The sequence below is a fragment of the Adiantum capillus-veneris genome, chromosome 19 (assembly GCF_014529385.1).
Source record: "Adiantum capillus-veneris isolate H3 chromosome 19, ASM1452938v2, whole genome shotgun sequence".
In the NCBI taxonomy this organism is placed as follows: Eukaryota; Viridiplantae; Streptophyta; class Polypodiopsida; order Polypodiales; family Pteridaceae; genus Adiantum; species Adiantum capillus-veneris.
In genome coordinates, this window is record NC_140949.1 from 81,227,068 (window position 1) to 81,254,007 (window position 26,940).

The 26,940-nt window shown below is 42.5% G+C and overlaps 1 protein-coding gene across 1 annotated transcript in view; it reads left to right on the forward strand.

The window, feature by feature from the left end:
* The first annotated feature begins 16,773 nt into the window (after nt 1-16,773).
* Nucleotides 16,774-26,940, forward strand: part of LOC147434318 (uncharacterized) — a 12,332-nt gene continuing 2,165 nt past the window's right edge. The window contains exon 1 of the mRNA XM_086489612.1: nt 16,774-16,996. Coding sequence (XP_086345738.1) covers nt 16,774-16,996 — 223 coding nt within the window. The remainder of the gene's footprint in view (nt 16,997-26,940) is intronic.

A 26,940-nucleotide genomic window follows, 5' to 3' on the forward strand; every position in this document is an offset into this window, starting at 1 on the left:
AAGAAACAAAAACAAATCAGATGCGTACCTGAATGTTGAACATAGTGTTCACTAATCCATAATGAAAAGGTACCTGTCCAATTTTCTCGTTTGCAAAGGCCTAGGAACACTAATTGAAAATTAGTGAAATGCAAGTAGTATGTCACATGTAACCTTGGGTGTTGCCTTTGCAATCCAGTAGACCCCTTGGTGAAAATCAACATTGTCAAACCCCTTGGTTAAACGTTGCAAAGAAATTTCTCAATTAGCAGTTGGCCCTTGGCCTATGTCCGTGACCTCCTTTGGGTTTGCCCAAGGAGTTGGTGGAATTCTTTCCTTGAAAACGTCATGTGAAGGTTCCGGGTCTTACCCCAAAAATGTACTCATATTGGCACTCTTAGTGCTAAGAGGAGCTCCACTGAAGTTGGAGTTGTATTTACAACTAGATCTTTTTCACACCCAAAAATCCATAATCTGGGGTTTGTGTGAACAGCCGTGCGGTCGGAACTCCTGGCTTCATCCATACACCGTGGTAGAGATAAGCCCTTATGAGTTTAAGACGTTCAAAAACTCAACTTGACTTTCACACTTAAAGTGTGGAGTGCTAAAATAATGTCTAAAAAATCACTAATGGCAAGACTCTTGCTTGTCCATCATAATCGATGGGTACTTAACTAAATACAATTGTTTGATCTTGAAAGGAATCACTAATGTATTACTAACAAATGGCTCTTAGACTTTCCAAAATAGGTTGCAATAGATGGCTCTTAGCCCTTCCTATTACTGATGGGTACTTAACTGAATAGAATTGTTCGATCTTGAAAGGAATCACTGATGGATTACTAACAGATGGCTCTTAGCCTTTCCAAAATAGGTTGCATTAGATGGCTCTTAGCCCTTCCTATTATCGTATTGACCTAGAAAAAAAAACATGCCTCGTTTTTTCTGTCTCGGATAGAAGTTGGAAAGAGAGAGAGAGAGAGAGAGAGAGAGAGAGAGAGAGAGAGAGAGAGAGAGAGAGAGAATGCAGGGCTGAGGAAATCCACTTATTTGAATGTGTTGTATGCCCTTTTCAAATGATTCGATGCAGACCATGTCTGTGTCATATCTTATCCTATAAGCGTACATCAATGTAATTGTACCATGCCCTCATAGAGAGAGAGGTACCAGAAGTCACATCTTGATGCCCTTACCTTGTAAGTGATCGTGAGTGTAGTAGGGTGCAGATGTATGTCACGTTGCCTTGTCGTCCACTTTGTGGCCAGGTTTTTGATAATTCAATTGAATCCGTCTCATAGCCATATGTACGCCTTGAGGTAACGTATGTATCATATACACGCCCGCATGTGATTGTAAAAACTTGCAGACATCGTGGCAAGTGTCCCCAAGCGCGTATGGTAGTAGCATATTCCAAACACAAAAAACTGCTAGGCTAAATGTCGAAAGAAAAGCCGTGCTCCACATAAGTACGCATGCACTGCTATGATGCTTATAGCTAACACATATTCCTGCCAATTGACAATGGCAGAACAAGAGAAAGACCTGCTTGACTTAATTTTGTAGATGGAGCCTTGCTCCACTGATGTCTTGAAAAACTCGTTGGGTCACTTTTGCCGACGATGGGTAGATCCTGTTGTCGTCTGATTGCTTTAATGACCAATAACTGGCCGAGAAATCAAGTTCGAGAAACTTGTTTTGACAGTTTCATGGAATCGCAGTTAATGATCGTCCTTGCCGAGTACATTGACCATATAGTCATAGGTTTATCGTTCAAGCCACAGGCCTTGCCTATACATGCATATACTGCTAAACCACTATGTTTGCACTTAGTGTCGGTCATACTTACACCTTGCAGACGTTTTTCCGTGACAAACATCCCTTGGAACAAGCTCCCCTTCCACCATAAACAATGGTCGCGAAGCTTGTGCTGACTAATGCAAAAATTCTACAAAATTGAAATGAATGAGAAACATCAATTTCAAATTTATTGTACTTATCGGCCATTGAAAACATCTATATTGGCATCGCCATCAGATAAGAAGCAGTTGTCGATGTGGTGACCACAACATGCATCATATGCATGCAAGTTTTGCAATTGCAAACGTGTTATTGTAATTTTCCGCATGCCTGGCATGCTGCCCTTGTCAAAAATGCCGTGCCCTTTATAGTCTCGCTCGATGCACTTCTCCCTTGACTTCCCTCGATTCTCGGTTTCTTTGTTGAGTTTGGCCTTACCTTGGCCAAGCATAATTCATACCGAGGCTCATGGCTTCCTTGGCATTTTTTCAAACCCCACTTGCATGCCTTGCATGAGGTGGATTCGAGTTTCCATGGTCGAGAATCGGCTTCTCGTCGGCAGACTCCGTTTGTGGTGGTGGTATTGATGCTGACTATCCTCGACTGCACGCTCGTGCATGAGAATCAAAAAAAGAGTTAAGAACAGAAAAAAAAGTCTACAATTGAGAAAAAAATTGCAACGCATGGCACCTGTGGCGGTGGTGACGGTGTCGACGGCGCTCGTTGAATGGGGGGTGTGTAAGCCCCTTAATACCTTTGAAGGGTGGCCACCCTTTGACTGTGGGCGGCCCCCAAATGCAAAACGAAACTAGAAAATAAAAACTTAAGCAGCAATGGTGGCCGCTGAGGAGCTGTGCAGATATTGTAGACGAGGAAAAACGCAGTGTGATGCTCGCCATGGGCTACGGCCGTATGTCACAAATCGCCTGGCATGGCGGTGCGCACCGTTCAAGCCCGCCCTCGCGGAAATTGGTGCAGGTTGGAATTCTTTCCTCCCTTGCCGCAAGCGACCTTGCACACGGGCCTTGACCTTCGACCTCCTCCTCGTCTGCTAGTCGGCCTTGCCCGCGCAGTTCTGCTGCGTCTTCTTCTTCTCTCCCCAAAAGTGAGGACCACGCCCTCCATAACCCGTGAGAGAGAGAGAGAGAGAGAGAGAGAGAGAGAGAGAGAGAGAGAGAGAGAGAGAGAGAGAGAGAGAGAGAGAGAGAGAGAGAGAGAGAGAGAGAGAGAGAGAGAGAGAGAGAGAGAGAGAGAGAGAGAGAGAGAGAGAGAGAGAGACAGAGAGAGCATTGGAAAAAGAGAGAGTAACACGGTTCAGTAGGAAATGCAAGAAACCATGCAAGGCCCTTCCTGCATGGCTCCCTCTTCCACTGAGATCTGATACCAATGTAAAGCCTGGGGTGGGACTTCCTAGGAATGATCCTCCCAACCTCCCTTTGAATAGCCCCTTGGGTGAAAGGATAGGGGAACTGAACATGCTCATCACCACCCAGCCATGCTCTATATAGACCCTTGGACTTCTAAATATAGGGACCCCCTTGACTGCATGTCCGTCCTGGCCCTTGGCCCGAACTGGTCCTACCCTTGTCCTGGCATTACTCCCCCCTTAGAGAAGCGTTTTCGTCCGCGAAAACAAAAATGATGGTATCTTCATAAGAACACTAATGTTTTCTATCGTAACATCCCACATGGATCCAACGTTTCATTTGAGCGGAACCCGGTTTAGTAGGAGGTTCAATGAAACCAAGAGTGACATCTTGATTTTCTGCATTGTTGTCCATTTGTAACCATTTGATGGTACCGGTTCCTATTCAAACGTAGTGTGTAGACTCCATTTAGAACGCTCATGAGCATGGTAAATGAGTTTATCACAACACAGGTGTACCAAAAAGAGTACCTCTTGTCACTTTCCATGAAAGTAACTTGCTGACATAACTCATCAGCCAATTTTAAGTCCTTGACTTGGTCCCAATTTTCATCATCAGTAAACAACCCCACCCTAACGAGTGTTCAAGGTTGAGAACCTGAGTTATACATGAAGAGACTACCTAGTCGCAACATGCGTTAAGTGATAGTAAGTAAACTCCAAAAAGAGCAATAAATGCGTATGAATTTGATTGCTTGGTGCTAATGTACGCACTTTGTGTATCCTCTAGCCCAAGATTACACTTTGTAATATGTTAATCCCCTTGGATACTGACAGTACTGAGGTGTGTCTTCCCCACGGTTTACAGACAGTCGTCCCAGACGACTGGTAAATGGGGAGTCACAATAGGGCATAACATTGTTGAGGAATCAACAATGTCGGGAATAACCGTTGTGGTTATCTTGAAAAATCCACAACCACCCAAACCGAGCGATGACCTCTATTGGTGATTAGTAGACCCAAAATTAATCTCATAGAGATAGTGCACATAGAGTGCAAAATGCTTCATAAGCAACAACTTAAGGAATAAGCATGCCGTTCCAAATCAGCCTTTGCTAAACACTAGGGCCCATAATACCTAGTGTGCATGCATTTAGCAAAAACAAATCCGAACCTGTATATCCATGGTGATCCTTGCCTTCAACTTGTGGCAAATGTGATGCACCTAGCACACATTAAAGAGGATTGTAAATAGTTCTGAAAAGAAAGTAAATACTTTCAGTTGCAATCTTTTGCAAACCTTGCTGAAATGTCTAAACCATAATAGAAGGTGAAACAGTGATCACGTCTAGGTACAAACAATGAAACTTTTTCATTTTCTATATATATAAACCCCTTGATAAGACTCTTTCTAGAAACTGCTCAACTAGCAAATAACGGTAACCATCATAGTTAACCGTGTACAGATTGAGTGGAATCAACTTGAAAAGTGTGCTCATCTGCTACTGGGTGGTAGATTGCGGGATTCTTTCCTTGAAAGTATAATTGAGAGAGATCAACTGTGATCCTCAATGCAGATCAAACTGTGATCCTTACTGCCTATGGGGTGATGTAGAAATCACCTGTCGGGTCTTACCCCAAAACAGTATGTCCATAGACACTCCATAGTGCTATAGAGAGAGCAGGAGACCCACACAAGTGAACTACCGATCTCTTATGGACAGCCATGCTGTCACAAATGATTTCTGCGTCGGTAGAGAGCAGCTAATGTGAGTTTAAGATTATCAAAAACTCAACTTGAGTGTCGCACTGAAAACATGTAGTGCAAAAATGACACCCTAAACATCCATAATGACAAAACTCTTGTTTGTCCATTAACGTCGATGTGTACTTACATGGGTATATCTTGAAAACAATCACCCAAAGAATGCCAGTAGTTGGGTCTTACCCTTGTCCGGACATCGGCGCTTAGCCTGTTTGGCTCATAGCCCTTATGCAAAATAGTGTTCAATCGACGAATCGATGAAGACTAATTTGAGTAGCATCTTAAGCATGTGCTAGCTGTGAGTTAGAGCACCTTGCATTAGGAGAAATATGAACCTTGCATGGGCCTTGTAAGGAATCCTAATTTTTAGGGATTAGGGCTAATGTTGTGTGGGGTTTAGGGGGCAAGGGCATTGAAGAAGGTAGTTTTGAGTAGGCTTTTCTAGCCTTTTTTTTAGACAAATGTAGGATGTGGAACTAAAGGGTTGCTTTCTCTCTCTAGCTTTTTTTAAAGTGAAGGAAGCATAGGGGTGTGTTTTTTTACTTAAAACTCCCTCCCAACATTTATACATATCCAAAAATCATTTTTTGACCCATTTTTTAACCCACAAGCTTAGAAAGTCCATTTTTTCAAAAATCTTTTCCCCCAAAAAGCAATAAACATTTTGTTCTCTCATCCTCCTCCCTCCTCCCTCCTCCCTCCTCCCTCCTCTCTCCCTCTCCCTCTCCTCTCCCTCTCTGTCCCTACCTTCCTCCTCCTCCCCAATCTCTCCCTCCCCTCCCTCCCTCCTTCTCTCCTCCCATCCTGCTCGGCCTCTCTACCCTTCCCCCTCTATCTTTTCATCATTTGCTTCCTCACGCAACAGCTTCCATGGTGCTCACGGACATCACAAATGGTTTGCTTCCACCACCACGTACTCTGCACACCAAAAGCATACATATTCGCTTACCCACGGCATTTGCACCGAAGACCACTAGTGAAGGTGATCAAAGGTCATCACAGGAACGTCGCACCGCTTGTGAGACCAATGTTGACATTTGGGTGGATGGCCATTTGTACCCTTACGATTCTATAAGCCGCTTCCATCCACCGTTTAATAGCCTTTCCACATTTCTTCAATTTCTTGGGAGGGGAGAAGCAGGCTTGTTAGGCTATTGCAAGCGGCTGTGTATGGGTGCAGGTGCTTCTTTGCATATGTGGATGCACGAATGTCAAGCTCTTCACCTCAAGACGAAGGCATTACAAGAGAGTGTTGCCTCTTCGGAGAGGGTAGTTAAAAGTCTTGAACAACAAATGCAAGAAAAGGAGTCCCACATCCAGAAGCTTACCAACACCATCACATACTTGAAAGAAACACCCCTTGGTGCAAGGGAACGCAAACGCCCGTATTCATCCATTGAAACTCTTGCACATTCCGGAGGAGCACGCAAACGACGAGTTACAACCACAAGGTGATTTGGTCTTTACTTGCATGCCGCATTCTTACTTCACACCATTTTCTAACATTTATGTTTATTTGTTGCTAGAAACTTCATCCAGGAGGCATGCGGTGGAACAAGCCAAGGTAATCGAGTCAACCTTCTCACTAGTTGTCTCAATACCGAGGACGTTATTTCTATCTTACAATCACCTGGAGGTAAGCACATTAAGGATGCAATCACCAAGGACCTTATGCGTAAATTAAGAAATGTGGTTAATGATGATGACGTTCAACAAGCTTGTGATGAGGCTGGAATCAGCACCAAAGCCTATCAGGCTATTTTTCAACTCCTAAAGGATGCCCTCAAAGAACATGGCATTGTGGAAAACCTATTTCCCGTTCCTCACAAGGTCAAGCTCGCAAAGAAGGCCACAAACGAAGATGTGTTCTCCCGCATTGGGACATACCTACACATTGAGGACACAATGCCAACTTCCCTTTATGCTTCCTTCGAATAAGGGCTTTCCTTACACAATGTGGAACAATATTTTCGTGGATCTTAGAAGGCTTCAAGAAGCCATGCTTAGATTTTACGAGTTACCTGAAGAAGGTGACACACTTTACTTTTTTCTTTGGTATTATTCTTTTCATAGAAGCTGAAGTTTAAGGTCTTAGCACTATTTATTTTGTAGTGCTTGGCACAAAAGTCTCTTTTGTGCTGAAACTCGATGAGTGTCAAATAGTGAAAGGCCGAAGGTTAGAGAGGCTAAGTGTCACTCTAATGAACGAGGCCCTTCTGCAAACCAAGCGAAGGGATTCAGTCGAGCCATATCCCACCCTATCTTTTAGCGTGCAATCAGAGAAAGACATTTGGTGGTTGGGTGCTATTGAGGTGCCCAAAGAGACCAATGGAGTACTTTCGTGGATTTTTGAGAGAACTCCAAGGATCACAGAAGTAATACACTCCCAAATTGCAGGTCAGAAGTTGGAGATTGAGGGCTTTGGTAGTTATGATGTGGAGTGGCACTTAGGTGGGGATTTGAAGACCATCAAGTGTTTGCTTGGCTGCAAACAAGGGGCTTCTTCTCTCATGCCTTGTCCATTTTGCACTCGAGGGTACAAACCTAATGGACAAAAATCACATAAGAGCACTGCAAAGGCCAGTTACATGCTTCCATGGCAAGGGCATGGAGAACAAGGGTTAGATTGTCATGATGTCGGAGATGAAGGTAGAGAATGGGAAGCGTCTATTTTGAGATATCCCATGCTCAATGCCCCAGACCGTGATCAAAAGGACCACACTTGGAATCCAATATTTTGATTTTCTCTATCGAATGTACATTTTTGTACATTACACGCATTCATGCGTATTTTTGATAGGCTATTGAAGCTCCACATTGACTATGCTTTCACAATGAAACCGTTGGAAAAGTCCCAGGAAGCGATCGAAAGAGTGGAGGTACTCTTGAATTCCATTGGCTGTCACGGTGGAAATGTGTCTATAGTTGCTGCAAAGAACACAGGGGAGGCCCATAAAATTTCTCAACAAGTGTCAATGAGTGGACAAAAAGCTAGACACTTTTTGAAGAAAGTTTCCCAAGGAAAGCCAAGTCGATATGATGCTCAAAGCAGCTCCAACCAGTAGGCAGGTAACCTTTGGGAGCTTTGGAAGGAGTTATTCAAAGCTACTACTGACAATGGTTCAAATGGCGAGCTTGCAAACAAGCGCAAGCAAGTTTGGGCCCATTTTGATAAAATGGTCAAGCTTATGAGCCTTAACAGCACAACAAAAGAACAACGGCAATCATTTCAAGAAGCTTTGGTGGATTTTACCAAGGTCTTCACCCTTTCTTGGGGTGAAAATAACATCACACATTACATGGTAAGTCATTCATGGTGTATTCATTACAAGGGATTGTTTTTATTTACTAATGTGGATCGTTTGCTCATGTGAACAACATATCTTGTTTGCGCATGGTGCATTTTTTATACACAAGTATGGATCGCTTGAAATTTTTAGCACTCAAGGCATGGAGAAGTCCCATTATCGAGCAAGGGGAGTGTACTTCAAAAATACTCGACATGGTGGTGGAATGGTGCAATCCAATTATTTGGAGGAGATGTTCAACTGGTTTTTTCGCACAACATTTGCTTGTAAGCTCACAATGGAGCATGCGCGACAATCCAAGATTGCTATTGAAATGCGCAAATGGAGTCGTCAAGAGCATAGCAACAAGTGGCAAATGTCGCAAGGTCCCACCAAGCATGCTGCATGGCGGCGATGCAGAGTGCAACAAGGATCAAAGTGGATACTGCGCGAGTCACTAAATGTGAACGCAGGGTCCAACTCTTAGCGACATTTTTATTTAAAAAATAATACTTCTTTTAAAAAAATTAGTGTGAATAAGGCCCTTTTTAAATGGGCCCTTATAAATATTGCATGCTCTCATAAATCACCCATTTCTTAAGAACAAGTGAGCTCTTACCAACGAAATGGCGCGCACCAAACAAATCATGAAAGAGCATCCGCCTGCCAACAAAAACACCCTCCAAGGATGTGAGAAGCCGTCATGGCTTAAAGGCACAAGAAAACGGCCACAAACACCTGGCCGTTCCAGGAACTCTTCTGGTAGTGGGCATGGTGGTAGGGCACGAGAGTCATCAAGGACTGTTGAATCTCCACCTCCTCAAGATATAACACCTAGAACGATAATGAAGCAACGTGCCCAGCGCTGGAGAGAAGCACAGGGCCAGCAAACATCAGAGCCCGATAGGGAGCAGTCGTCGCGAACCCAATCACAAGCAGGACCATCCAGGACTCGGGTGGTCAATACAGACACCGAATCAGAGAGTGAACCACCATGGCTGCGAGAAAAAATACCGCGCACACACCGGGTGGCCGTTGGGGGGAAGACATTGCCTCAAGGCAAGGGAGCTCTCCCCACACGACAAGATCGGCAACCAAGGGAAGAGGAAGAATCAGAACAGGCTGCAGAACCAGCCCCTAAGCATGTAAACAGACGCAAGTCTAAGGGCATTTGCAGAAATCCGCCACTACCAGAAGACGACGGAGCTCTTGTTCGACGCGCCCCCTTTGCTCGCACTGTGAAGGAAGTGCTTCAAAGCTATGGAAATCAGTATAGAATGCAAGCAATAGCGCTAGAGGCTGTTCAAGAAGCTACAAAGGCCCACATCATTTCAGTGTTGGAAGATACCAACCTATGTGCCATTCATGCAAAGCGAGTGACAATACAGCCAAAAGATATGTAGCTTGCACGACGATTGCGACGAGACTTCGAGCATTAGCAGAAGTTACCCCTCTTTTTGTATTGCACACCCTTATCTTTGTAATGATTTGACTTTCCAATGACAATATGATCAACAGTTGTGTCTACTCTGTCTATTATCTTTGTAATTTCAAGTTCTGTATGTAATTGTAGTCAATTTCAGTAAATTTGTGCATTTTAAGTACCCTTAGGGGTAGATAAGCCTACAAGGGGCAGAAAAAGGCCTGGCCACAAGGGCGCGCAAATGGCCCATCCCAAACTGATGGATGGGCCATTTGCGCGCCCTTGTGGCCAGGCCTTTTTCTGCCCCTTGTAGGCTTATCTACCCCCAAGGGTACTTAAAATAACCAAATTTACTAAAACCTATTGGTTTTGCATCAATATTTTATATGGATCCTTATGGACACCTTTTTTTGGTCATTTCAAGCTTTGAATTCCTTATAGGATATCAAAACAAATAACATATTGTGAAACCAAGTGTCCAATGTAATTTGACTTTTTGGTGCAAGGGTGTAGTAGGTAGAGCTAAAGCAAGTGATAGTTTGTTGGAAACTTCATTTCATAATTGATTTGAGCTTTTCTAGTGTCCTTGAGTGTGAACATATACTGGAATTGCCATAAAAAGGTTGCATTTAAATGAATGATGCCAAACCAATCCATTGCAATAAATTTGTGCTTTTTAAGTACCCTAGTGGGTAGATTGGCCTATAAGGGGCAAAAAAATGCCTGGCCACAAGGGCGCGCAAATGGCCCATCCAAAACTGATGGATGGGCCATTTGCGCGCCCTTGTGGCCAGGCATTTTTTGCCCCTTATAGGCTAATCTAACCCCCTAGGGTACTTAAAAATCACAATTATACTCAAATTGACTGCAATTACATACCTTGAAATAACAAAGTCAAAAAACAATTCATATCACCAATTGAAACAATTTTCAAGATTGACAAATCAGATTGAAAAGAATTTGCAATATAGAGAGACAATTTCAAATATTATTTATTCCTTCTAGCACGGTGATTTTACATCATGTATCTGAGGAGTTCAGAATTTTTTTGACCATTTCCTGGCGCCTATTTTGCGCGTAAGGCAACTCCCCAGTCAAGAGGGACTGCGCTATGGCATTTGGGTCAGTTGAGCCAATGGAAGCATGTATCCCTATCTGGGCAAGCACTTTACCAAGAAAGCCAGTGCCAAACGCTGTGCATACAAGGGATCTACGCACTAGGAACACTTGATGCGCAGTTTGAGCAATGGTACTCAAACACAAAAACTTGCTCAAAGCTTTTAACGACCAAGTCATAAAATGGGTTTGGGGAGTAAATTCATTATGGATAATGGCCACATCCCCAGGGAGGAGTTGTCCGAGGTAATGCGCAAGGGAAGCTTGAGGTCCAAAGCCCGTCCGCTTGCCACCCGTCCTTGTAGCAAAATCATCAACCTCCACAACATCCTGTCATAAACCGATGAAGGTTGAGAAAAAAGACAACGAAGGATAAAATAGTAACATGAAAATTAGGATACAGTTTACCTCCTGCTCCTTGTCATCCTCCTCCCTGTTGCCCTTTGCATCCAAGTCAATGGTCCCATGCACCACAGATACAAGCTTTGGATCATCAGATGGGAGGTTGCATAATGGCATAGGCATCCTAGCAGCCTCAACCTTGGCTTGCGTGGCTTGGAAATCTTCATCAGCCACGTGCAAGTGCTCTGCTGCCAGGACCTCCGCACATACAACTACAATAGTGTCAGCAACAGAGTCCCCATCTAGAAAGAGCTTGCTTTCTAGGGCATCTGGCGTATTGTCTAAGGGACATTTGCTGTTGTTGCATAGCATGCTCAAGCATTCATCCATGCCCAGGCCAAATGCTTTTTCCAAATCATGCAGGAACACAAACTCCTCCCCATCCACTAACACTGAGGAGAAGCGGCTAATTTCTACCTCTGGGATAGCCAAATCCGTCAGTGGTAGTGGCACTGGAGTGTCACTAGGGCCAGCCGCAACTATGGATTTCTCAACCACTTCCTCAAGACCCCTAGGGTACTCGAGCTGGTGTGCTTTTCCTTCCGCTGCAGGGTTCATGGGGATAACCTGCTGCTCCTTGGTGTCCTTGATAAAGGACCCAACTTGAAGGTGTGGTAAGCGGAGCTCCTCCAAATCAGGTTCCTCGCTCACCAAGAAGATAAATGTTGCGAGCCGAGAAAGGTACTCCACCCCCAACTTGCGCTTCTTGAGCGCTGACACCCCAGGGGCTTGCTCGTCCAAGTAATGGCCTACATTGGTTGCAATTTCTTGGAATCATTGCAGCCGCTTGGCGAATGGGCGATCACCTTTGTGTATATAGCGCAAAAGATCGCAAGGCACCCAGATCCCTGCATGTGGGGGGATAGATACATAATATGTTATGATGTGCTCCTCCATGAACGCAGAAATCTCCTCAAATGCATCCATGTGAAGGGCAACTGTGGCGTCAAGGTCAGGGAGATGAGTAAAAAAGGTGTGGAGGTCCAACTTCCCTTTGTATTTGGTGTCCTCGAGGAAGAGGATGAAGCGTGACAAAGGGGTGGATGTGGGTACACATGCAGAGGCTGTGGCAGCATCCATGTTTAGCCTGGGGTGTGGATAGAGAGTGGAGGAGCTCAGGAGTTGTAAAAGTGAAAATAGTGAATGAGTTAGGTGGCCCCCCTTTTATAATGTACCCTTTTTTTAAGACATTAAAAAAAAAGGCACTTTCACCAAAAAATGATTTCTCATCCCAATGCAAAAAATTATATTCAAAGGCATGATTTGCCGAAGCAAATCATGTTGATTACAGCGGGGATCAATATGAAAATTGCAAGAGTTACAAAGTTATAAGATCGATAGCATAGTTCCATCTATCCCCCAGTCCTCCTCGACCTTCAATTTGTCTTCCATTCTCTTCCCAATCTGCGGACATTCATTACAATAAGCATCTAATGATCGACAAACCATAATGTATTGAAAATGTGGTGGAAGGATTCTCACCTTGTGACCTTGTAAACGAAATTGTGCTTGTTGAAGGGCCTCAAAACCCATAATAACCAAATGTTCTCGAACATTACTGAGAGTCCAATGCTTGTTCACTTGGACTACCTCCAAAGCATCGTTGGGCATCTTCACTGCAATGTCAAAGCTTGCAATAGCGCCGTCTACACTCTGTAAGCGAGTCCACACTCCAAGCTTGCACATCCAACGATCATAGTGAAATCGTATGTACAAGGAGGTGCGGGATTTCAAATAGCGCATTCCAATACCTGAAGCTCCAACCTTACAACGGTACCGGTCCCCGTTGTGCATGCCCTCCACAAAACCCCAGTCCTCTTCTAAAAGCCTTCCTAATTCCTCGTAATGCGCATCTTTACATACAAGCATTGTGGTAGTCTCCACAAATCCAAACTCTTTAAAAATGTGCACAAAACAATGAATAGGCAAACACCAGCTCAAGCCCACAGACCTAGAAGCTTTAGATTATTTCAAAGAGTTTTGGACATCCATTATCATCTTTTGCTTGAAAGATGCTACCGACCACAAATCTGGGACCGGCCACTCCATACTTAATAAGGAAGTTACTTTGATGGGTTCAAGCGTTCCAAATGCTTGTGTAGAAGTAGGGACAATATAGGAGTGAGAATAGAAGAAAATCCTTCTTTGAACCAGTTTGGTTGGGCAAAGATGCGGGAACATTATTGCTCCAATATCCGCATGTATAGCATTGAATGTGCCGGAGAGACTATGTAGTGGCTGCTCCTCCACCAACGTGGATGAAAATATGACTATAAATGCATGACAAATGTTAAGTATGAATCCATAATAACATTACACTGTGATTTCACACCTAGCTTTGTATTCTCAAAACATGTACTTACAATGTGTTGGAAATCGAGGTGGTTGTTGCAAGTGCATGGTTGACATTGAGAAAACATGTTGCACAATGGCTATGGTCCCCTTGTCTTTGCGGTTCTTGAAGCCAAGGAGCTTTCCTTTCCAATGAAGATCCAAGTTTGCACGATTCCGCACACGATGAGGGCCAACAGCAGATGGTTGCATGTATACCCAAGCACCTTTGGTGAACTCTTGTGTCACCCACTCATCATCTACACCTCTAGTGTTGTGGCATGCAAGTGCTGTGACCTCATCCTTTGGTCGCCTTTGCGAAGTAGAGTTGGCCATGGTTGAGCAAAGAAAACTAGGAGGAGGAGAAGAACCTTGCTTGTTGCTACAATGTAGGTGTGATAAAGTGATATGAGAAAATGGTCAACCCTTGTGGCAATGGGAGGAGAAGGTGGACAACCCTTGCTTGGTGTGGCATTGGGAGGAGAAGGTGGATAAGCCTTGCTTGGTGTGGCAATGGAAGGTGGTAGGGGAGGAGAGAGGAGCTTCCTTGCTGCAGCAATGGAGATGGTGTAAAGAGAGAGAGCGTTGGAGTAGAGGATGAGTGTGATGGTTGCAACCAAGGAGGGGTTGGAAAAGGGGTTCTAGAGAGAGAAAATCCCTTTTTGCCTAATTACTAATTTTGGGGGAGCTCTGGATAGCAAAAAAAGATTTTTTAAAAGTTTTTAAAAAATTTTGAATTTTAGGGTTTTTGGATGCACGTTTTGACTTTTTGAGATCAAAAAATGCTTTTTTGACCATAAAATAGTTTTAGGGGGGTTTTCAGAAGATGAAATTTGAGTTTTGAAATTTTTGAAAAATTTCAAATTTTTGGGATTTTTTCAAAACCAGATAAAAAAGGAGGGAAGTTGGAGGTTCCATATGGCCCACCCCCCCCCCCCCCCACCCCACCTTCTCACTAGGTAAGAGCCCATTTAAAAAGTGTAAGACTACTTTGTCCCCCTACATTTTTGAGGGCATAGAGTGTGTCCACCACCCTCTTCTCATTGGCTGGCCTCTAATTAACCTTAATCCCAAAGGGCCCCTAGAGGGTTCATATTTTTCCTAATGGGCTCAAGCTGACTCACGAGCAGAATATGTATCAAAATCTTGTTATATTATTCCCTTAAAGAGAGAGAGAGAGAGAGAGAGAGAGAGAGAGAGAGAGAGAGAGAGAGAGAGAGAGAGAGAAGAAGAGCATGCTGGGCTGAGGAACTTTCCTTAAGGTTGTAGAGTGTGTACCCAAGCTGTGTCCTGACGCATATTATGTCAGACTTGCAACTTATCGTATAAGCAGTCCACAATTTGCTGGTATGACTCTCTCATCGAGAGAGGTAATAGAAAAATATAAAACTCATTCCGACCCACCTACCTGGTAGGGGTCATGATTGTATGAGGATGACTTGGCATTGGCACTTTACCTTGGAATCAAGTCCAAATTTTTGGTTCTTTTTAGTGCGGTTGTTGACAACAACCAAGAAACACATTAAACAATCCATCACTTAGTATGTCCTTGACAGAGTTGCGAGTGCGATAGCGCAGGCGTAATCCATGAAGCGGTGAAATTCATGCCACCTGGTTAGCATTCCGTGCATGCAAAATTGTAAGCCCTTGGCTACTATAACGGCCTCAAGCATGAGAGCCGAATCCAAAAGTGCCTTGCAGAGTCTGCCTTGGTAGCGATGCATCATAACGTGTTGTTGCCACACATAAAATGGGAGCGAATTGCAATGGTAACAGTTTCCCAAACTGGCATGCCAATGCCCTTGATGCCAAGTCAATGGGTAGTATCATGGCATGCGTGAGAAGCCTTGCGTCATGTGAATTTGTCAAAGCACTTTGCTTTACATGACATACAACGTGTTCCAATGACAATATGAAAAACAAACAAATTTAAAATTAGACTAACCTGGTTATCCTGCTGTAACTAGTCATCCTGAAATTTTGATAGAGAAGAACTCGCTCCATAACGGCTCATAGCCTAGTCTGCTGCACGAGAGAGAGTTGTTGCGTGTATATATATACGTCCCTTGTATCATATACATCCATTTGGCATGTAATGAAAGAACCTGCAAGCAGATTACCCAATTCCTCCCAAGTTTGTATGCTCATAGCATATGCCAAACGTGGGGAGTCTCAATGCAAGATGCCTAACTTGAAGCCTTGCTTTACAAAAATTGAAGCCTTGCTGATAGCCAACTGAGGCGGTTGTTGACATGCAGAGAGCATGACAAAAAGAATCAACCTTGTCAAGGAATTTCAAATGAAATGAGCTAAGACTGTGTGACAAGCGTATTTTGGCAACGGCTAGAAACAGTGACAAGGAGTCGGCCATGCCGAACAACGTGCCTCCTGCATCAAGTCAAGCAATAGGATGTGCTAATCTCCTTGAGATTACAAAACATGGCAAATTGTCAAAAACGAATCGACCTTGTCGAACACTTTTAGCTAAATGACCATGTCAAATATCTCCGCATCTCGAGAATTATAAAAAAGTATGCATAATTGATGTATTCTCTGCTAATTTGTAGAAAAGGTGACAGTAGGCGGTCATACCAAGCAATTGGGCACCGTACATCAAGTCGATCATCAAGCCGGGTCAATCTCCTTGAGATTCCAGAACAATGACAACTTGCTATGCTTTTGCATCAAACCGACCCAGTTGCGGCCATGTTTGTTTGTGTACATGGTTGACCTTGGCAAGCGATATGCGAGGGCATAAACATTGAAAGCACTTTGTTTAGTCCCAAAAAACTTGTAGAATAGAGGCAACAATTGCTTTCCATGCCAAGAGTACGAAGAGATCTGCAAGATTTCATGAATGCAGAATGTAAAACACAAACATGAACTTGCTTACCGATTCTTATAGCCCGCTTCGAGCGGTGGAACGAAGTCATCATAATCCCGAGTCCGCTGAATTCAAAAAACAAAATCTGCAAACTGCTGCAGCAAATATTGGTAACTTGGTTTGGCCTCGAACGAGAAGTCCTTAAATCGCTCCCTCTTCCTGCTTATGCGTTTGGTGTGGACGTTAACTGCAGATCTGCTAGAGAGCAGTTCCGTCTTGCCCCCAACGTATGGTGCCCTGGCAACCACGTTCGAAATTGTCGAAGCTCGTAAAACCTTGTTGACAGGAACCATGGGCAAAAGCCCTTAATTGGGGGGTGCCCAAAATTAGGGCGAATTTGTTTTATAAAAAATAAAAATAAACTGTAAGCTTCCATGGTGGCTGCCGCTACAGTGCAAGGGAAAAATTTCGAACGTAGGGGCAATGGGGTCCTCCCCGAGGCTTGGGAGTGTGTCAAAAAATGATTGCAATGGCATGGCGCTTTTGTTTGGAGCCAGCGCTAGTCGATTTTTTGAGGTCGCCAAAGGCGGACCCGGTATGCAAGAGATGGTGCCCGTGCGGCCCTCTTCTTCATCATCCTCCATGCAAGCGGCCTTCAAGCGGCCTTTCCCGCCATGCAAGCTTGCATGCAACCTCTTGGGCCCTGGTGGGTCATGCCCCCCTCCTTGGCGAAAGCCATGCTCCGTCATGCCATGGTCCACGAACGAGAGAGGGAGAGAAAGAAGAAAACTATGCTTTCTCCCTGTCATGGCTCCACCCCCCTTCCTCCTCTCCACCTTGCTCTGATACCAGTGAAAGGACAGGGAAACTAAACATGCTCATCACCACCCAGCCATGCCCTATATAGGCCCTTGGCCTTCTAAATATAGGGACCCCGTTGATTGCATGTCCGTCCTAGCCCTTGGCCCGGACTGGTCCTACCCTTGTGCTGACATTGGGCCTCATTCCCTATCCACACTTGCAGCCGGCCCCTTGGGCCTGGTCCTTGACCATCGGCTTTGCCCTTGGTATGACAGCTTCAGAATAAGGGAAATGATAAGTACAAAAACAACTCAGTCTTAGAATTATCTTTGTACAAAGCTTGTATGAATGAAGCCTCATTCCAATATACAGAATCAGAAGTACTTCCCTCGCAGTAGGTGTATGTGTAATCCTGTATTGGACAATTGCTAAAAGCCAAAAAGACTTTCCAAGATAAGATAAGAGTCCTTACTTACATCCATCCAACAAGACAATAGATATGTTAGCCTTGGATGTATTTTACAGGTATCAATGGACTATACCAGTTGTTATCCATGTCCATCTTACAACTTTTTTTAAACTTACAAGCTTAGTCCAAAGTATTTATGTATTCCATAAAAAAGTTTTATTATCCCAAAGTTAATTTTTAGTATAAATATAATATCATTTTGATTAGAAGGCCATAACCCCTTCTAATCCAAGTGTCTTATCCCCTCCATCAAACAACTTTTGAGTTTTTTCTACCAGATTAATGAGGCTCCATCATGTGAATCCATAAAAGAAGCCTAAAAAGTTCCATTAATAGTTCAAACTTGTTTTTGTTTATTTATTCAAAATAGATACAGTTTATGTTTATATGGAATCCAATCTCTTAGGAAACCAAGTGGCAGATAATCCTTGTGGAATCCAGCCAGTTCTGAATGTCAAAACCAAAAAAGGACTAGATGTTTATACGGACTTAAAAACAAAAAAAACAAGAAACTACACCCGCCCATGTGAATGCAAATAATGTATTGCATTATTTCGTCCAAACAGCCAGTGTTGAACATGTACAGCATCGTATGCAACCGGGGCATATTCCCCACAAACTCTAGCAATTATAAAAAACATCCAACCTCGGTGCGCAGCCGGGCAAAAATCCCAATATTCACTTAGCCAACCCAAACAGTGGGCCTTACCAGGCATTATGCGATAGTGATCAATATCCATGATTAAGCGCAGTACCAAGTCAATCCCAAAGATTTTTTATGAACAATATGCACCATCAATTTGTCAAGTCGTTATCGACAGAGTACTACCTTGCCAAGCTAAGCGGCACAACCCCAATTTTTTCAAAAAACCAGTAAACAATTAACGTAGAGCTACCAGCAATCAGAGTTTTACTGAGTTTAAGCGGCAACAACTATTATGCCATACCCCAAATTTTAAAGATCACCTTTAATCAAAACCACAGAACTGTATTACACAGAGCAAGTACTGAAAACGAAACCCAATAGTGGGGTCAAAGCTTTACCAACAAAAACCATTCAACCTTATGTCATGTACTTATCGACCAACATCTTTTAACAAGTTCTGCTATGCTGAGTCAAACCAAACAATGTGCCATACCATCTAACTGATAGAGCAACACCATAAGAGTTACATTGCCCTAAAAAATAAGTTTGCAGCCAAAATCATGATACAAGCAAAGTAGCCAACATGTGTTGTTTGTGTTGCAAGCTCCATATTTCGGTGCAGTAGAGAATAGATACACAATCCTTTACAATTTACGCAATCAAAAACACACACAAAGCTAAGTGAGGGGCAAAGTGCGCCCTCACCTCTTGAATAGAAGAAGGAGGAAGGCCGCCATCACTGTGTAGCGTGCAAAGAGTAATGAGTGGAGCGAGCTCCTTGGGATCCGAGACTGCGAGGCCGTCTGTGATGCAGTTTTCTAAGGTGAAAAACCACCATAGCGCCTTCATGGTCAGGTTTACAAAAGGCAGTATACCACTTTTTTAGGTTTTTAGTACTACTCACGATTTATAATAGCCAAATCCCATGGTGAATACTATATAGTGAAACTAAGAAGCGTGTTTAGTAGAAGCCAAGATGTCAATTATGCTAGAGAATCTTTTAGGTAAGGTAAACATTGTGTGTGTGTGTGTATGTGTGTGTGTGTATAGACACTCATATGTATATATACATATATGTGTATATATATATTCTTATATCGAAGATTTGTCACATAGGTCTTGAAGCAAGCCTCTTGTTGTTGTTACAGTACAATAACTATGACATTCAAAACTTTTATGCTCCCTTCGTGCCCCCCCCCCCCCCCCCTCACCCTCACAACCTCTCTCTCTCTCTCTCTCTCTCTCTCTCTCTCTTATACACACACACACACACACACACACCGGTATTAGATGGATAGCAGTTTGCATGGAGCTCCTATGTGCATACACATACGACCTGTCATTGTGGTATAGTAGTTAACAAATTGGCACAAGTCATTGCATGAAAAGGATGAGCAAACTCCTTTTTCTCAATCTTTGTAAAGAAAAGTATAAATGGCTATGATTGGTCTCTCTCTCTCTCTCTCTCTCTCTCTCTCTCTCTCTCTCTCTCTCTCTCTCTCTCTCTCTCTCTCTCTCTCTCTCTCTCTCTAAGGTCTTGAAGTTGAGACCATCAAATAGAACTTTGAGATCTCATTGGATCGCTCCTACAACGTTTTAAATTTTCTTTTTTCAAGATGTGTGTGTGTGTGTGTGTGTGTGTGTGTGTGTGTGTGTGTGAGAGAGAGAGAGAGAGAGAGAGAGAGAGAGAGAGAGAGTAGGAAGATGAAACAAAAATAACCTTATTCTCACCCAAGTTTCCAGATATATCTTCTGGAATTGTTCCTATGGGATTAAATTTTTTATTATTATGATTCTTCTTCTTCTCTCTCTCTCTCTCTCTCTCTCTCTCTCTCTCTCTCTCTCTCTCCTCTCTCTCTCTCTCTCTCTCTCTCCCTCTCTCCTTCCTTCCGATAGATATTCAAGTGTTAAAGACTTGTTGTGTAACTTTAATGTCTTTTTAGATTGTTTGTACACCCTTAAACATTTTATTCTTTCTTTCTTCTCTTCTCCCTTGTGCTTGCTGCATCATTCGTTGGACGCTAAAACATTTTTGTATGTGTGCGTGTGTGTGTGGGGGGTGATTTTTTATAGGTACCTTTGCCTACCAAAATTTAGAGAATTTATTGATTTTAAAGCATGGCCCATGATATAACTCTTAAAAATAAAAAGGACAAAATATCTAAGAACTGGTAAAAGGTACGTTAACTGGGAAATCTCTCTCACTATTTAGGGTGCCAATGTGAGGGTTGATTTTTGGTGGGAATTTTATTTATTTTCTATGGGTGAAAAATGTTAGCTACCCTTTTGAAAATACACTATTACTCAAAGAAAACCATATTATCTTTGAAACATGAATGGGGGGTCACTATATATAAATTTTGTATATCACATGCGTTCAATGACTATTTTTAAACTCCTCATCTCTGAATTTTTGACAAATAAAGATTTTTTTAATTACATCGTATAGTACCTTTTGTATATAAAAATGTGAGAGAAAAAACTCATAACCGCTTCTGATGTACTCACATGATAGTTGCCTAAATATTAAGCATCCCCCCCCCCCCTGAGAAATTTTAAGGGCTTGAAGGGTATCCTTGGTGAGACAAGGTCCTCTGAGCTTGAAAGGAAAATCTCTCTCTCTCTCTCTCTCTCTCTCTCTCTCTCTCTCTCTCTCTCACACTCTCACATGGTCAATAACATGGATAACTACTCCTTCATTTGCATGTATTTTCTCAATGTGAAACTACCCCAAGTTGACACCACATGAATTTTTTTTTCAATCTCTTTAAAGAATTTTTTTTTAAAAAAAAAATATCAATATTAATCTTAAAAAATTCTCTTGAAAAGATAAAACCAAATATATCTTCAAAAATTAAATTCTCATTAGATAATAAAATCTCCACTAAATTTATCTCCTTGTTGTTATGTGCATTTAAACCAATACATTTATTCTATGTAAAGTAGCAACTCTTTGACATTCTATTACTAAAACACTTTCTACTACTAAAGAAAAAGAAATTCTTTCCATTTTACATTCTGACGAAAGCTCAAAAGGTGCTTGCTATTTCTTACAATCTTGCTATTGAAGATTTGTCACATAGGTCTTGAAGCAAGCCTCTTGTTGTTGTTATAGTACAATAACTATGACATTCAAGACTTTTATCCTCCCCCATGTCCCCCTCCCTCCTCCACAAACCTCTCTCTCTCTCTCTCTCTCTCTCTCTCAGACACACACATACACACACACACACACACTTACATATTAGATGGATAGCAGTTTGCATGGAGCTCATATGTGCAAACACTTATGACTTTTCATTGTGGTATAGTAGTTGACAAATTGGAATTACGGTTAAAGTGATGATCTCAAATCATTGATGACCTCAAGTCATTGCATGAAAAGGGTGAGCAAACTCCTTTTTCTCAATATTTGTAAAAAAAAAGTATAAATGGCTATGATTGGTCTCTCTCTCTCTCTCTCTCTCTCTCTCTCTCTCTCTCTCTCTCTCTCTCTTTCTCTAAGGTCTTGAAGTTGAAACCATCAATTAGATCTTTGAGATCTCATTGGATCGCTCCTACAACATTTTAAATTCTTCTTTTTTCAAAAGGTGTGTGTGTGTGTGTGTGTGTGTGTGTGTGAGAGAGAGAGAGAGAGAGAGAGAGAGAGAGAGAGAGAGGGAGAGAGAGAGAAGAAGAAGAAGAAGAATTACAATAATAAAATTTTACAATCCATAGGAACAATCCCAGAAGATATATCTAGCAACTTGGGTGAGAATAAGGCTATTTTTGTTTCATCTTCTCTCCCAAGTTGCTAGATATATCTTCTTCTTCTTCTTCTCTCTCTCTCTCTCTCTCTCTCTCTCTCTCAGCCGTTTTTTGACCTAGTAGACAGCAGTTCACTCTTTTGACCATAACTTGCTCATCCGAACTCCGATTTAGGTGATCTATAGCCTCAATCGAAGAGCACGAAGCCCTCTACGCATTGATGTAAAGGAATAATTTTTTTGTGTAATTGAAGGCTTTGCTGTAAGAGCATCTCAGAACTGAAAAAAAACTGTCAAAACTTTGCGTTTTTGTTGCCGACTTGAAGGCAATGTTAGACAAAACTCGCAAGGGTGGAAAAGCCACACTCGCCATGGAGAATGATGCAAAATCTCCAAGGAATTTGGATGCTAATCCAACCACATCATCTACAACAACGGAAGCAATGATCATGGCTTACTTGATCTCGTTACAAGAAACCGTCAACAAACAAGGTGAAGAGTTGCGCACACTTGCAATGGAGAATGGTACTTTAAGAGTTCTCGTTGTGGAGAATGAGCACCTCAAGAAGGTTCTTGAAATGCAAACAACACGCTTGATGCATCTTGAGAATGAAGTTCAAGAATGTAAACGCTCTCTTGTTGACATGAATGTATTGAAAGAGCTTTGAGCAAAGTTGAGAGTGATCATGTATTGAAAGAGGAAACAATAGATACAATACGACATGATGTATGTGAGATGAGAAATGCATCCAAATCATGGGCTGATATATGTAAGGATAATGTGGTTTCTACATCTCCTATCACGCAAGCCGTTGTCCAAGCAAAGAATGTAGAGAATGTGGACACTCAAGAATTGCACGAATGACAAAAACGCTCAAAGAACATCGTCATTCATTGAATCAAGGAGGAAAGCATGGAAACACCCCAATCTCTTGCAGTTGCTATTGAAGAGTTTTTTGCTACACACTTTGGTATGTCAGGAATCATGGCTTATGGTGCACATCGAGTTGGAAAACAAGGAGTCCCTCGCTCGGGAGAAAGACCTATTGTATGTACCATGGCTGATGAGGTAAAGAGAAAGATCATCCTTGACAATGGTTGGATCTACCTCAAAGGAACAGGTTGTAATGTATATGAGGATCGCACTATTATGCAACAAAATGTACATCGCAAAGCATAGAGGAAAGAAGCAAGAAGGTTAAGGTATCACCTCAAGAAGAAAAGCCACTTCAGGAGGATGCAAGTCCACCCAACAAATAGGGACACGTGATCTATGAGACCAACTCACGTTTGCGAATAAGCTTTTGGAATTGTAACGGGTATCCATGGAATGCGGGAATTGGATTGATGAGCTTACCAATGACTCCGATGTGATACTTCTTGTCGAAACATGGGAGCATGATGCGCAACGCATTCTTGGATTTGACAAATACGATGTGCATTCTTTGATGTGGGCCAAAAATTCAAAGCAACAAAGAGGCCAAGGAGGCGTAGCATCTATGACCAAAAAGGGTTTGAAAGATGTTTCCATTGTCAAAGAAGATAAGTATAAACGCTACTTATGGCTGAAAATAGCCCACCAAATGGTCAAGTCATGTTTGTGGCAGGTTGCTACATTCCTCACTATGACTCCAAATTTTATGCTTGCTTGAATATGGATAGAGATCAGCCCTTTGTTGAACTAGAGGAAGACATTGCTCATTACAAGGATCAAGGTGAAGTCATTGTTTTTGGAGACATGAATGCTCGCACAAATATTCTACAACACGACACACAACAAGTAGACATGCCGCATGTATCAAGAAGAATGGATGACTCATACATGTATAATCGAAGTTCTAATGATGCAAAATAAGTGGATCACTATGGAAAGTCACTTCTACATATGTGCAATAGTACCGGAATGCTCATTGCAAATGGTGTATCTCTATGGCAAGGCACCAATGACTTTACATGTAGAAAGCACAACGGTGCTAGCGTGATTGACTATATGTTGTTCTCGGAAGCCACTCTAGAATTCATACAAAGCTTTACACTTGGTGAATGGAATCCGGAATCGTATCATAGGATGTTATGTATTGACCTCAAGTGTGGTAAACGGCCCGAGCATGTAGCCTCCAATCATGATGTGAATCATTTGTACCTACGTCTAGACTTCAAACGAGCACTTATATATGCTAATATGGTGGACCAAATGTTAATCATGATAGAGCATCAAGAGAGCCCAACATTAGAATGCAAGTGGAAAGTTTTCAGTGAAGTAATTTTCTCTTGTGCGAAGGAATGCTTTTCGGTGAAACACATGTCTTGCAAAAGGTCTAAGAAGGGTAGCACCAAGAAGAAATGGTTTGACATGGAATGTAGTCAAGCCCGAAAACACTTGCTAAGATTGGATGCAATCAAAGACAAGGAAATTTACTTGGAATATTCACACACATACAAAGCACTTGTTCAAAAGAAGAGGAGAAGGTGGGAAGTCGAAAAAACAACTTCTTTTAGCACAAGAGAAAGCACATGCATGTGGCAAGTTTTGGCAAAATCTAAAAGGCAAGCGCGTTGAGAGCTTTGGTGACTTGACTCTTGAGGATATGTATATGCATTGTAAGAATCTCTATGAGCAACCCAATGTTGATAAGATGGAGTGTTGTAGCTCCCTTCCGTTTATGTCTCCCTTCTTTACCATTGAAGATGCATGCCACGCGATTGAGAAACTTGCTACTCGTAAGGCAGGTGACCTTCAAGGTGTCAAGGCTGAAATGATTAAATGGACAAGCAAGAAAACATGATATTGGATATGCGATATGTTTAACCTTGCACTTCAGTATGGAATGCCTCATGATTGGAGTGCAAATTGGATCAAACCTTTGCACAAAGGAGGAGATGTAAACAATGTGAACAACTATCGCACTATAATGGTTGGTTCTTTAATGGCAAAGATATTTGGATGTATCATGGAGATGAAGATAAGTAAATGGGCTGAAAAGAATGGCAAACGTGCACTTGGCCAAGCAGGTTTTCAAAAGCATCATAGCACTATTGATCACCTTGTCACTCTTCGAGTTCTTATGGAAGCATCTCGATTGAAAGGAAAAAAGTTGTATTGTTGCTTTGTGGATTTCAAGAAAGCTTTTGACATGGTACCGCGAGGAAATCTTTGGAGACGTATGCAAAGCCTTCAAGTGCCGAGAGAATTTATGCATGCAGTCTTTCGCATCTACCAAAAAGTGATATGTTGATTACGTATGGGAGATGGAATTTCCGAATTTTTTGCAAGCACTATTGGTGTCAAACAAGGATGCCCACTTTCCCCAACCCTCTTTGGGCTACTCATTGATGAATTGGAATGCATGGTTCTTGACTTTATGCAGCAAGAAGGCATAGAAGAGGTTAAGATTGGAAATGCGGTGATCATGCTTTTGCTTTATGCCGATGATGTAGTGCTCTTGGCACATACCTTAGAAGATGCACAAAAGCTTATGAGTGTCTTGGAACGCTTTTGCCTACATAGAGGGCTGATCGTGAATGGATCCAAAACCAAGGTTATGCTTGTAAAGACCCTCAATGTTGAAAATCCATGCATTGTATATAACAATGAGAAACTTGAAGTGGTAGATCACTTCAAGTACCTTGGCCTTGAGGTTCCATCCAATCATAAATGGAAGGATTGTGCAATGCGTTGCTTGGAAGCCGGAAAGAGGGCCTATTATGCATTTGAGAACATGTGCAATGCAGGAGAGATCAAGTGTTGGGCTCTCAAAAAGTACCTCTTTGACACATTGGTGACACCGGTGCTTCTTTATGGAGTGGAGGTGGTGGGGTGGAAGCATCGGAAAGTCTACTTGGAAAGAGTTTGAGAATGTCCAAAAGCGTTTTCTCACCAACTTTCTCCAAGTCAAGACACAAACACCCTACATGCTCTTACTTCTTGAGTCCGGATTGCTTCCCATTGAGGTCTTGGGCATGCAAAGGGTTGTGGAGTACATGCGTAAGACACAACGTAGCCCTTTGCATCGACTTCCTAGAATCGATATGAAGCAAGTCAAATGGTTCAAAAGACATGCAAGAGCAAAATACTAAGTTCGGGGTGGATGCTTGATATCAAGAAATGGTTTGGAAGATGGGATGCATGTCACTTGGTCAAGGATGCGTCGATCGACTCCCAAGTTAATGAGGCCTTCTTACAACGCCAATGTATCACGGCTTGGGAGAAATCCGGAGGTTCTCGCTTCAGCCATTACACCACACACGTTGCCCCAAACTACAAATCTCTCTTCTTTTCGGAACGAGGTAATCGAACCCATTCCTACATCCTTGAGCCCATCCCGTTGAGTGCGATCTGCACCATTGCGTCCATTCGTCTTAGCTCCCATTCTCTACGCTGCAAGACAGGACGTTGGGGCACTGGCGAGGAGTGTCATCAACTTTGCACCTTATGCCCTCGTCAAGTGCGAGAGAGTGAGTACCACACACTACTTGAGTGCTCAGCTTTTGACCACATTAGGTCCTCTTTTCCCTATATTCAGCCATGATCTCTCCCAACATACCTTCCTCTCTCCAACCACGATGTGGACTCTCTATTGCGATGCTCATTTCAGCCATTTTTGAGCATCGAGAGTCACTTATGAACTCCACTCACACCACGTGACATGTTCATTTGGTCCCATACGTCATATTTGACCTCCCAGGACGATAATAGAACTATCTATCTCTCTCTCTTTCCTTCCCATAGATATTCAAGTGTTAAAAACTTGTTTTGTAACTCTAATGTCTTTTTAGATTGTTCTTACACCCTTCAACATTTTATTCTCTCTTTCTCCTCTTTTCCTATCTGCTCGTTGCATAATTCGTCGGACGCTAAAACATTTTCCTCTGTGTGTGTGTGTGTGGGGGGGGGGGGGGAGGGGGGTTGATTTTTTATAGGCTTGCCTATCAAAATTTAAAGAATTTATAAATTTTTATTGATTTTTATTCTTAAAAAAAATAAAGAT